At 32.0% G+C, this 12,757-nt stretch overlaps 1 protein-coding gene across 1 annotated transcript; it reads left to right on the top strand.

Annotated features, from left to right (window-relative positions):
* Positions 1-341: 341 nt before the first annotated feature.
* BDBG_09118 (COP9 signalosome complex subunit 12) lies at positions 342-3,260 on the top strand. Its single transcript, XM_031723878.1, has 7 exons — positions 342-1,164; positions 1,223-1,295; positions 1,358-1,510; positions 1,580-1,641; positions 1,704-2,123; positions 2,239-2,675; positions 2,739-3,260. The coding sequence occupies exons 1-5, from the start codon at positions 365-367 to the stop codon at positions 1,981-1,983; spliced, it is 1,368 nt and encodes a 455-aa protein (XP_031581236.1). The 5' UTR covers positions 342-364; the 3' UTR covers positions 1,984-2,123; positions 2,239-2,675; positions 2,739-3,260.
* The last annotated feature ends 9,497 nt before the right edge of the window (positions 3,261-12,757 follow it).

The following is a 12,757-nucleotide window of genomic DNA, read 5'->3' as shown; positions in this document are numbered from 1 at the left end:
TTCATATTTTCTTCAACTAGCAATGATCGCGGTATTCTCCCAAGCGCAGTTCCACGAATTGGGGGATTTTTGTGTGGGTAGATAATTTTGCAAACGCGATCTCGAAGGGGGTTGGGCAGGGCATCGCAACGCGAGGGCCTCGAATCAACAGGTAAAACTCACCCATCTAGAACGGCAATGTCAGTAACTCGCAATTTAACGTAGTTGGAGGAAAATAAGTACTTACTTTGTCTGGTTGTCGTGCTGTGTCGTGAGATGGATACCGTCTTCAACGCATAGAATTTCAGATTTTGTTCGAACTTGTGGTGGCTAGGGCTGTCTGTTCGCTTAACCGGGAGCCTCAGGGCGCTAACCGTGTTGGGGAATGCCAAGACACCCCACCCTCTCAGCTAAAATACAATTGTCAACTACGAACATCGAACAACAACACGAGGATCGGCGAACTGACTGGCTTGGTCTGGGAGGTGAATGGCTAAAGTTCAAACACCAAGGATATTTGCTCACCCTGCATCAGTTACCAGCTCCTTTTCTGCAATTCCGCGTACCTCACCAACACTCCTACACCAGTCAGCGCACCCAGGGCCGCAAAATGAGTACAGTATTTGCTGAGTTCAAAGAAGCTCAGCAGACAGGCATTGGTTCTGCACTGGCCGCTACAATCACTCCTGTTGCCCCTCCAAAGGACCCAGATAGGCTGCGAAATTTGTATTATTTCACAAATGCTGCCAATGTTCAGGTGGATATCAGATATGCTCTCCTTCAAGACCGATCAACGGGGATCAAACTTCCGAAGCAGGAAGGCAATGTGTGGGTAGAAATTTTCGTGGCATACTGGAAAGCTGTGGCCGAAATAGTCGAAATTGAAGAGTCGCCTCAGACGGGGAGTTGGGCCAAGGTCTTCAACGCTTGGAAGCAGGTTGCCAATCTTCTCATACGCGGGTACACCAATGGAGGATTCCAGGCATGGACGCTGCCTTGTCTATATATCGTTGGGAGATATCTTCGAATATTTGCGGTGGAAGCGGATGCCAGCACGTCTCAGGATTCAGATGCTTATAATAATAGCTTCCAAGACGACGTGGTATCCGATCCCAGTAAGAATGCCAAACTGGAGGAGTCATCTCAAATCATTAACCGAATGTTCACGTTGTGTCTCCACGATAGGTATGCTTTCTGCTTAGACGTCATGTTGGGCTGCTCATCTAAACAACAATTCTTCCAGGGCACCTATTGAAGAGTCTCGTAAATGGGGCGTGTATAACACTGTGAACCTTTCTTTCAAAACATATTTTAAGGTGCGGATTCCTGGAACACTGGGAAGTGACATCTCGTCCGTCCTCTAACGATTATTTTGTAGCTCGGGGCCATATCATCCTGTAAGAGCTTGCTGCGGGCTATAAATGCATCGCACGCAGATTTACCACCCATTTCGGCCTTCCCCAAATCACATATTGTCACCTTCAAATATTATCTCGGAGTGATATGTTTCCTAGACGAGAACTACGCAGAGGTATGTGCAGGTGGTGACACTACATGATTATCTATGCTTGGTCAATGTTTTGACCATGAAACCTTCTAGGCTGAAGAGCATTTGACGTACGCGTGGAAAATGTGCCATCCCGACGCCAAGAAAAATAAAGAGTAGGTGCAAGAGATGTCCGTTCGTACATTGAATGGCAACAGTACTAAGAGACCCTATCCAGACTAATTCTTACCTACCTTATTCCCTGCCACATCGTAACAACCCACACACTGCCGACACGTCGACTCCTTGCCCCCTATCCTCTTCTCGAGAAGCTCTACAGTCCCTTGAGCAAGTGCATCAAGAAAGGCGACCTTACGGGCTTCGACACGGCGATGGCTGCCGGTGAGAATGAATTTGTCAAGAGACGTATATATCTACCGCTCGAACGGGGACGAGACATCGCTCTCCGAAATCTTTTCCGGAAGTGTTTTTGGCTGGAGGATACGATCCACCCGTGAACGGACAACCACCTATCCGGCGTACGCGGATCCCTGTTGCGGAATTCGCTGCTGCAATTAGGCTAGGCAACAAGGTGGATGAAAAGGTTCCGCTTGACATGGATGAAGTTGAATGCTTTCTAGCAAATCTCATTTACAAAGTGAGTAACAGGCCTTCCGTTGCTTCACAAATAATTCTTTTCTTAACGCCTGGAGAGAGCGATAGTACTAGAAAACCTTTTCCTATCATAGTTGCTGACTAGGCCTACTACGTAGAACTTGATGAAAGGATACATTTCTCGGGAAAGAGGTATTGTGGTGCTAAGCAAAGGCGGCACCGCGTTCCCCGGAACCGGGGTCTAATATACCTCACACCACAGAACCTATATTCATTCATCCGTGGTTCTTATTCTGCCGTGCGATTTTCCTCGAAATAATAAACACTCCTCTTTTCTTAGCTTTCCTTGGCTCGCGAACAAGGAGAGCGATGGAAATGTAATCGATATGCGCGCCTGTATTCATATGACAAATCATTAGAGAATATTCCCCCTTTCCCGCCAACTTCCGCGGATACTATCTCAAGCCTGGCCGCTTATCTGCACCTTCGTATTATACGGACATGCTCTGAATATATTATTGAGTCGTCTTCGCGCAGCTGGTACTACCTACATATCTGAAAGTTCAACAAGCGCCTCAACTACTTCGCTCTAAAGGTAACTGCCAGCCGCCCGCATTCCTCACATACCAAACTGATACCCGCTCACTGTTCCGCACAGTCATCCAATCCAACTAACACCGACACCACCACCACCGCCACTACTACCAGCAAAGATACCCACCTGCCTATCCCACTAACAAATTCACCTACTCATTGGCGCGCAAAAGGCACCCTTCGCCAGAGCTGTCATGCAAACCCAGGCAAGGGGACAGGACCAGCCCAATACAGTGGCTCATACACACATCTTCTCTGACATCATAGAAAGAGGGTAAGTAGCATGAGAGAGAGAAGAGATGTGATATTCTACAGTTGTATATACAGTAGTGGCAGGAAGTCAGCGTACTAGCGGCTCGGCGCTGAGAATCTAGATATCAACCCGCTTCTCTATCTATTGAATCAAATCTCAACCAGGTATCTAATGTAGCCTTACATACATGATTTCTATGGCTAAATCAATAGAGAATACCTATATGCACTTTCTTTTTCTAATATTTAGTTGAGCCATGTTTAGACAAGACGTCAGAATTAGACTGACCGTGTGACCGTGTCTGGGACCAGGATCAGAATATTTTATGGGTCTCATTATCAATTTGATTGATCTCATTACATGGTTTTAAGATTAGATAGTAGTCTCATACTGTCTCAGTGAGACTTACTGTCTACTCTTGTCACATTTTTCAAATGAGATCATGATTTTCACTTCTCAATTTAAATTCATTTTATTGCTTTAAATGACTTTAAATTTCATTTGAGCATTATCAAAAAGTGTTACTTTTTAAAAAATTAAAAATAGTCTAAAAAAAATCTTAAAATGTCTAAAAATAGTCACTTTATATCAAGTATGAAACTAAATGAGATTAAATGAGATTACTTTCTTATTTATTCTAAGTTATAATCTCATTATAAGATCTGATAAATAGTCACTTTGTATGTTTTTTTAATGATTAGTTTCAGCAGAATTTATATTAAGAAATGTATGAAATCAGATTAAATAAGATGTTAATAATTACTACATCTACTCTAGTTACATGCTATCTCAATCTATTTAGTGTAACTCGCGTAGATAGATTACATATATAATATAACAGTGTTATTCTTCAAGAGATTATAAAGCTCTTCATAAGTAATAAATAACTGTAATAATATGTAAATTGATATCTTCATGTATTATTACAAGCATGTCTAGATAATTTATTAAGTGATTAAACTCATGATTAATCTAAGATCTGAGAGAATATCTGACTTAATAAAAGAATACATGTCTTTAAGATAAAGAAATGAGAAAATATCAGAGCAGTAAATACAAGATCATAGATTACTGTCAATATTAATAATAAATCAGAAGATGACTTCTGAGATATTTGAGACAGATAATACAATTATGAAAGAACAGTCTGACAAGTTCAACAATAAATACAAACATCTGATTAAAGATATCAATGAGATATCAGATAATGTAGAGAGTTTAAGTGACTAAAATAACAATAGCTCTGTAAGTGAGAAGACTCACATGAGACTAGAAATTACAAGACTTCAGCATGAAGTTAAGTGAATGATGATAGACAGAAATGAAAATAAAGAGCTTAGTGCAGATTTAATAAACTATCTTTAATGAAAGAGTAGAATATCTGCATTAATAAAGATTCTTAATAAATTCAGAGATTAAGTAAAATCTATAAAAAAGTCTATTATACTCACTGACTCTGTAAATTACTTTATATGAAAAGAAGAGATTCTGCTCACAGTGAGATAATCTGAAATGAATGACATTCTTAATAATAAGCAGATTAATTCTAATGAGAATATCAGTATAAATATATAATATTTTTAATCAGAATGAAATATCTAACTATACAACTATATATAGTCTGTAATTACTTCACAGATCAAATCTCACTTTATTATACTTAAGAAGTCTCAACTATCTGCTTATTCTCTATAATCTGTTATAAAGAATAATTTCACTGAGAGACCTGCTATTCACAGAACTCATCTATTTCAAGAATTGATTGAGATAATATTAAAATCAAAGAGTTCTAATTATATATTTATTAAATATTTAATTGTAATCAGAACTGATTATATCTGATTGAAATATAATGTCAAAGATTTCATGTTTTTTAACAGACTTCTTACAGAGATTAGTAAAGATTGATTATCTTTTATAAAGAATTGAATAAATGTAATAGAGAAGAATGAGAATACTAGAACACTTAAAGATAATTTTATAAGATTATGTTAAGATATTCTTCTATGATTGTCAGCTACTGATAAATCTCTCATCTCTGTAAATAATACTCAAGATTTCAACAGAAAGAATAAAAAGAATAAGAAGAAGAAGAAGATATCTGAGAACAAGAACAAAGATTTTATTAAGTCAGATAGAAAGAGTAATAATACTATTAAAATATATTATCATTGTCAGAAGATTGATCACATTCAAACAGATTACTGATTGAAATTTTCTGAAAAACACTCTACTAGCTGTGATAAGAATAAGAATAAGAATGAAACAGACTGAGTGTCAGTTTATAATATTATTGAGTAAGTATTTCATATAACAGAAACAGTCTATTCTACTGATTAAACTGATAAAGATATCTGAGTTCTGAACTCTGAATTCAGTGTTTATACTATATCTTACAAGAATCTCATATCAATAGTGCTGTAGAAGATTAATATTATATTAAAGATAACTGATGAATTGACAGCTTCTGTAGTTATAAAGAAGATAAATATATCAGTTAAAGAAGTGAATCTGCTGCTGTAGAATACCTGCTACATTCTTAAGCTGAAGATTAATCTTATGAGTTTTGAGAAGCTTGTATATCAGAGCTATACATATAAGTAACTAATTTATAAAAACACTTATTTAATCTTGTTAATCTCTTCTGATAAGATGTTGAGTTTTACTACTAAATTAAGTGATAAGAACATCTACATTCTGAAAAAATAATTAATAACTAGAGACTTGATTCAATTCACAATGTTAAATAATGAATTTAAATCTGTGAAAATTCTATGATCTGCAGAGAAAAAAGATTCTCTGCTAACATTGTTTAATAAAAATATTAAGATTGTTAAACACACAATGTTATAATAATATTAAAAGCTTAGTCATCTCAACTCTGCAGATATCACTAAATTAGCAGCAGATTCATAACTGAGAATAAGAATTAAGAATAACAGAGCTTTACTATTCTGTAAGATCTGTGTATAGATAAAAATAACATATTCAATATTCACATCAATGATAAGAACTGTCAAATCTGTGATGAGATTCTTCATAAATCTTATAGATGATAACTGTACACTATATAATGAAATCAACCTCTTTACTCATGAGAGAGCTAATTATTAAATAAGTATTATAGATAATGTTACATGCTACAGATGAATTATTCTTATAATATTAAAGAGTGAGATCACTGCATGTTTAATAATCTTTATTAATAGAATTGAGATCACTACTTAATATTGAATTGAGACTTTACACTGAAATAATAGAGATGAATTTAAAAGTGATGAATTAAAGACCTACTGTCAGTAAAAAGAAATTATACATGAGATTATTATATCTGATATATCACAGTTCAATAGCTCTGCAGAACATGTCAATCATATTATAAATAAAAAGACAAGAAGCTTACTATTTAACAGTGAGCTCATAAGAGAACTTTAAGATGAAGCTATTCAAGCTGCAGTTATAATGATTAACACATCTTCAATTTATTATTATTATTATTATTATTCTTCAATTATAGATGTATGCAGTCAGAGACTATGACATCTACCTGAGAATCAAAAGTTCTCAGGGTTTTTCCTATATCTATAAAGTTAACTATTATACATTCACCAATTTCAGATATGCAAAATCAGAAAATTCCAGCTCAGAATACAAAAACTGTTTACAAATTGCAGTATTTTAACATCTTCTGATACTTTGAAACCATTTGACAATATCATGACAAAAGAAAGGAGAACACAGTCTTAAAGATAGACACATTAAATAGATAGGTAGAAAAGAATAGAAAGAAAAAAGTAAAGTAAAATAAAGAGAGACTGTAATGAAACAAACTATTAAAAGATAGTATATAGCTGTTTTAACAGACTATATCTGATCAATTTCCTCCTCTTCATATTCAGATATTTCTGAATTCAGCCATTTTCTTGTAGCTGCTTGAGTTTCTGACAGAAAGTCTATTAAGTATTTAATTCCTGTCTCAGTTCAGAATAAGAATCTTATATTTAATTAATTTAGATCATACTTCTCTTTCAATCTAACTCTGAGACTATTGTATAATGCACAGTGCATTATAATATACTCAGAATTCTCATTTATATTGCAGAATGAGCATTCTATTGAATCAAATCTATCATCAAATCTTTGCATATAAGATTTGAAATAGCCATGTTCTAATTTCAGCTGTATTATAGATGAAAATATTTTCTTTTTACATTTAATTGAACAAGATTTTCACTTGGGTTTTGTTTCAAATCTTGAATAATGTATACTCTTCTTTTATTTCTGCCAGCTTTCATTTCACTTGTCTAAACAAGATTCTTTTATTTTTCTCTTTATAAAAGACTAGGAGATAATTTTTTGAATAGATCTGCTTAATTCTGAACCTTTTTTTGCAGCTGAATCAGCCAATTTATTGCCATGAATATTCATATGAGCAGGAACTCAGTACAGATGAATTATCAGCTTTGATGTTCTTCTCTTTTGAATTTTTAAAACAGAGTTTAAGATCAGTTCAAGATTCATTTGATCATTATAAATCTGACTATTTCTAAGTCTTTTTAAAGCAGCTTGACTATCAGAGAATATCTATATCTCTTTCAAACTATTTTCTCTTTTATAAGATTTTATTTTAATAAGTTTAAAAGCTTTCACTATTGCAAATAGTTCAGTGTCAAAGACTTCAGATTCACAGCCTAAATTTCAGAAATCTGAGATAAAATTAATATTATCTTCAGTATAAGCAATGCCTGTGCCTAATCTATTCAAATTCTCATTTTTTGAGTCATCTAAATAAATCAAAATAGAGTCTTTTATATTGATTGTAGAAATTCTCTTCAAATGCTGTTCATATTCTTTCTCTTTAGATAGTTCACTTATTTATAAGTCTATAAGAGATTCAAGCTTTTCTCTTCAAGAAGATAACTTCTCATGATCAACTTTTTCAACATTTAAAGAAGAAAATTGATTCTTAATCAGTGAGTATAGTCTGTACAGTTGAGAGGGCATTTTCTTTGAAGAATTATTTTCATTTCAATCAAGAAATCTATTTCAATCCAGTTCATTTCCAGAGTTAATTGATGAAAATGAAGATGAGACTCTTTCTCTGATTATATGATTTAAGCTCATCTTTATAACTCTCAGAGCATAGTTCATACAGGCCTTTTCAAATCTAATAGCAGGAGAAGGAATTGAAGCTTCAATTTTCATTGCTTTAATAGAAGATGATTTGAATGCTCTCAGAATTCTTCTCAAAGCTCTGTTTTACAGACTTTGAAAGAGTTCAGTGAAATTTCCTTGATTATTTCATCAAACTTGAACTTCATAATCAGCTACTGAGGTAATACAGGCTATATATAACTGTCTCATAGTCTGGAAGAATAGACCTCTCTCTGTATTTGATAGTCTGATAATGTTGTTCAATAGTCTTTCTGCCTTCACAGTTCTTTGTTGAATATGATATTTAAAATTCAACTTGAAGTTTAATCATACTTCTAATCATTTGACATTTAAACTGGGTTTAATCTCTCTATTTAAAAGAGTTAGAGATAGTTCTTTCTCATTGAATCTAGAAAAGAAATGAATTAACTCAGTTTTATTCATATTAAATTGAATTTGATTGATATCTGCTCTGACAAAGATTTTCTTTACAGCTTTTTCAATCACTTTCAAATTCTCTTTGATAGTTTTTAAGCTGTAGACTAGACCAATATCATCTATATAACTCAGAGATCACACTATTTTCATATTTCTATTCTTGAATAGATATACAGTGTATATTGCAAATAAAATGAGTGAGATTGAAGATTCTTACAGCACTTCTATTTTTATCTCAGTCTTGTCTTATTTCATTCCATCAAAGAAAAGTTGTATAATTCTTTTAGACATAAAACAGTTAACTCATTTTATTAGAGAATGTGGCAGTTTTAACATCTTCAAAGTCTGAATTAACTTTGACTTTGAAACATGATCAAATGCTTCTTTTATATCAATAAAAACTGCAGTTGAGACCAGATCTTCATGCTTTGCTATTTGAATATTATAAACAACTGAGAGAACAGTGTCAATTGCAGAACATTGTTTTCTATCTTTCATTTATTCACTGAATAAAAGAGAGTTATTAATAGAGCTTATAAAAGATAGTTGAGTAGCTATTATCTTTTCCAAAACCTTTTCTAGACAGTTTAATAGAGATATTACTCTATAAGACTTAGAAATTGAAGTTTTTCTATTAGATTTTACAAGAATCACTCCAGTGGCTTCTCTCCAGCATTCAGAATGATATCCATGTTTCAAGAGATTGAAAAAGAGCTCAAAATATTCATTCTTTAAGTAGAAGTATGTATTTTGAATAATCAAGTGATTAATTGAATGAGCTCAAATTATATAATCAGAGAAAGAGTCTCTTCTTCATTTTCATCAGTTAACTCAGAAAATGAACTGAATTGAAATAGATTTCTTGATTGAAATGACAATAATACTTCAAAGAAAATGCTCTCTCAACTGTATAGACTATGTTTACTTATTAAAAATTAATTCTTTTCATTAAATGTTGAGAAAATTGATCATAAGAAGATATCTCTCTGAAGAGAAAAGATGAAATCTCTAATAGACTTACAAATAAGTGAACTATCTAAAGAGAGAGAAGATGAACAGTATTTGAAGACAATTTGAAAAAGAGCTCAAAATATTCATTCTTTAAGTAGAAGTATGTATTTTGAATAATCAAGTGATTAATTGAATCAGGCCCTGCAGCAGTTTTAACTGAACTTGAGAAGATAGCTGACTCTAATTCATCTTGTGTAAGATCAGGCCATTCCCAGTCATTTTCATCAATATAGTTGAGAAGTGACATATTCTCTTCCTCTGAATCTGAATCTGATGAGTTTTGAAAGAGAGTTCTTATAAAAGCTTGATATTTTTTCTCAAAAGAGTTTGCTGTATATGATTCATTCTGAAACTCATATTTCATGATTAGAAGTTTTGCTACACTTCTTATTTTAGTATAGTTAAAAGCTTTAAAAACTTCCTTTTCTTGTGCTTCTTTAAGAAATTTATTTCAGCAGTCTGTTTTAGCTCTTTTAATATCTGAAAAGTATTCATTTCTGACAGCTTTGAACTCTTTATCAGAAATTATATCATTCTTTCAATCTCTTCTAGCAGTAGTCAATTGTTTTCTTTTAAATGTGATATTCTCATTTCATCAAGGTTTTGAATACTCAGAAGACTTTCTCTTTGAAATATTATCTTTAACACTTGCTAGAATAATAGATGTAATGAGCTTCACTCTATTCTCAAGCATTTCATTTGAGATATCTTGACCAGGATTTCAACATAGCTCACTCTGTCTTTCAGATTTTAACAGTTTTATGCTTTCTTTAACTGCCTTTCAGTCAGCTTTTTCAAAATTAAACTGATTCAAGAGAAGAGGATTTTCACTCATTTATTTCTCACTCAGTTCAATATTAAATTGAATAATCTCATGATCTGATTCTGATGTCTCATTTGAATTACTAAGTCAGTTTACAAGTCTTTTTTCTATCAGAATTTGTGATATGAAGATTAGATCTATAATAGATTTCTGTTTCATATCTTTTCTAAAGAATGTTTATTGATCAGACTTGTTAACTAAATCTATTAAATACTCAAAGATTCATTTAAACAGATTATCAGCTCTTACTGCTCTTTTATATGCTGAATTTCATCAGAAATGATATGCATTGAAATCTTCTACAATTATAGAGTTTCTTGATAAAGTTATGTTCAGAAATTCTCTATTAATTATTCAGATATTATTATTTTTCTTCAATAACTTTTCATTATAGATATTTATGAGCTGTATAGTATCAAACTCATTCTTTTTATCTATAATATCACTCATCAGAATATCAGAGTCAGACATGATATTAAATCTTAGATTAAATTAATATCTTAATCTCTTTCTTTTATAGATCACTACTCTTGACTTTATCTCAGACTTTTGAGATAGAAAGCAGTAGTAGCTTGAATGAGAAATGATATATTTTTACTCAGTATCAAAATTTAGCTTCTGAAGCAGTATAAAATTAACTTTTTATTCAAATGCAATTTGAAGATAAGAATAAATACAATTTGAGTTTCTATTTACATTGTTTTAAATAAATGTGATTTTTGAAGAGTTTTTAAACTTTTTTTATTATTTTTATTGTATATTCATACTAACAGAGAGTAGAGTAGAATGTAATCACTATTATCAGATAGTAGATTATAACTATTCTGAAAAGTAGAAATCTCAACTGCTTGTATTATATCTAGTTTATTATCAGAGTCATTTCTCAATTCTCTAATCTTAACAGAAGTTTGAGATTTCAAATTCTGTTTATATTTAGCTGAAGAATTGAAGTTTGAAGATTTAAATAGTTAAGAGTTTCTTCTTTTTAAGCTTACAGTTGTGAGTTTACTGACTTGACTATTCTCTTCAGTTCTAGATTTACTTTGAGCTTCATCTTTTCTTCAGTTCTTTTGAGTTCTTGAAGTAAACATACATTCTTTTGAGCTAGATACATGTTTTTCTTTACAATTAGAGCATTTAAGCAGAGTATATTAACATATTTCATCTCTTTTTGAGCATGTTTCACATTTATACTCACTAGTTTTATAATCTCTGACACAGAATGCATATTTTAAGTCTCTAAAATAGAAGATTACAAAGTATTCATATCTTTGACAGTTTGAACACTGTGTTTGAGCTTTGAGATTCATTCTTGAGTCTTTGTATTCATGAACTCTCATTTTCAAACCTGTTACTCTTACTTCAGAGATCTTTGACTGTTCAAGTGTCTTTGTATATACTAGAACAGAGACATTTCTTCTGCTTTATCTGAACTCAATTGAATTTAATCATACAGGCTTCTTTCTCAGTTGAATAGAGTTATATTCTTCTAATTTATTTTTGAGAAGTAGTATTTCTTCTTCACAGTCAAAAATTTCAACTGAAATATTATAAAGAATGAATTTATCTCACTTTTTATCTCTCTCAGATAGAATTATTATATTTAATAAAGATTCTACTGCTGATTTTCAGAGATTCTCATTCTCAATAAGAAATTCTGCACTGAATTCAGACATTGTAGTCAGAATAATAGAGTTTTCAAAGAAGAATGACTCAATTGAAGCTATAACTGATTTTTGAACTTTAATATCAGTCATTAACTGAGAAAAGAACTGCTGATTAATTTCATTTCTAATTCTGAAAATGAGATTTGAGTTTATCTTGTTTCTTTATAAGATATCTTAATTTGAGACTTTAAGAATAAGTCTTCTATTTCTGAAGATTTGAAAGTTTTTCTTCTTTTACATTCTTTTCTTCACTTTTCTATGAATAGATATATAAGTATTATTCTTCTCAGTTTTCTCAGAATTTTGAGCAGATTTCAAGATAGCAGGTTTAGAGATAGCAGATTCAGCTGCTTAAGCATATGTTTTCTTCTGATTTAAAGAAGAAGAAGAAGTAGAAAAAGAGAAAGAAGAGTAAGATGAGAAGTCAGTAATTGTACTAGAAATTTTCAATGTTTTTTGAACTATATTTGAAATTTCAAGTTTGAACTTGATCATCTTCTGTAGTTATCTAGTCTGAGTATGAAGAATTAACAGAACTTCTTCATTCATCTCACTTAGACACTGCTTTTCAAGAATCTTGCTTACTTTTTCAAGTTTCTATATTTTAAGAACTTGTTATTTCTCTATTTCTTCTTTCTTTCTTCTCTTCAGAATTTCAATCTCAGAAATAGTATTTGAGAAAGCATCTTTTTTCATATCAACTGAGTGTATTTTTGAACTCATTATTCTCACTCAAT

This window comes from Blastomyces gilchristii, assembly GCF_000003855.2.
Source record: "Blastomyces gilchristii SLH14081 genomic scaffold supercont1.35, whole genome shotgun sequence".
In the NCBI taxonomy this organism is placed as follows: Eukaryota; Fungi; Ascomycota; class Eurotiomycetes; order Onygenales; family Ajellomycetaceae; genus Blastomyces; species Blastomyces gilchristii.
The sequence above is the reverse complement of the archived record's forward strand: the minus strand, read 5'-3'. Positions and strand labels throughout refer to the sequence as shown.

Bases quoted from the DNA above. Each gene is read 5' to 3' on its own strand.
- BDBG_09118 (XM_031723878.1), top strand. From the start codon at position 365: ATGCCAAGACACCCCACCCTCTCAGCTAAAATACAATTGTCAACTACG. The intron at 1,165-1,222 runs GTATGCTTTCTG...CAATTCTTCCAG, and splicing joins ACGTTGTGTCTCCACGATAG to GGCACCTATTGAAGAGTCTC. The intron at 1,642-1,703 runs GTAGGTGCAAGA...GACCCTATCCAG, and splicing joins GACGCCAAGAAAAATAAAGA to ACTAATTCTTACCTACCTTA.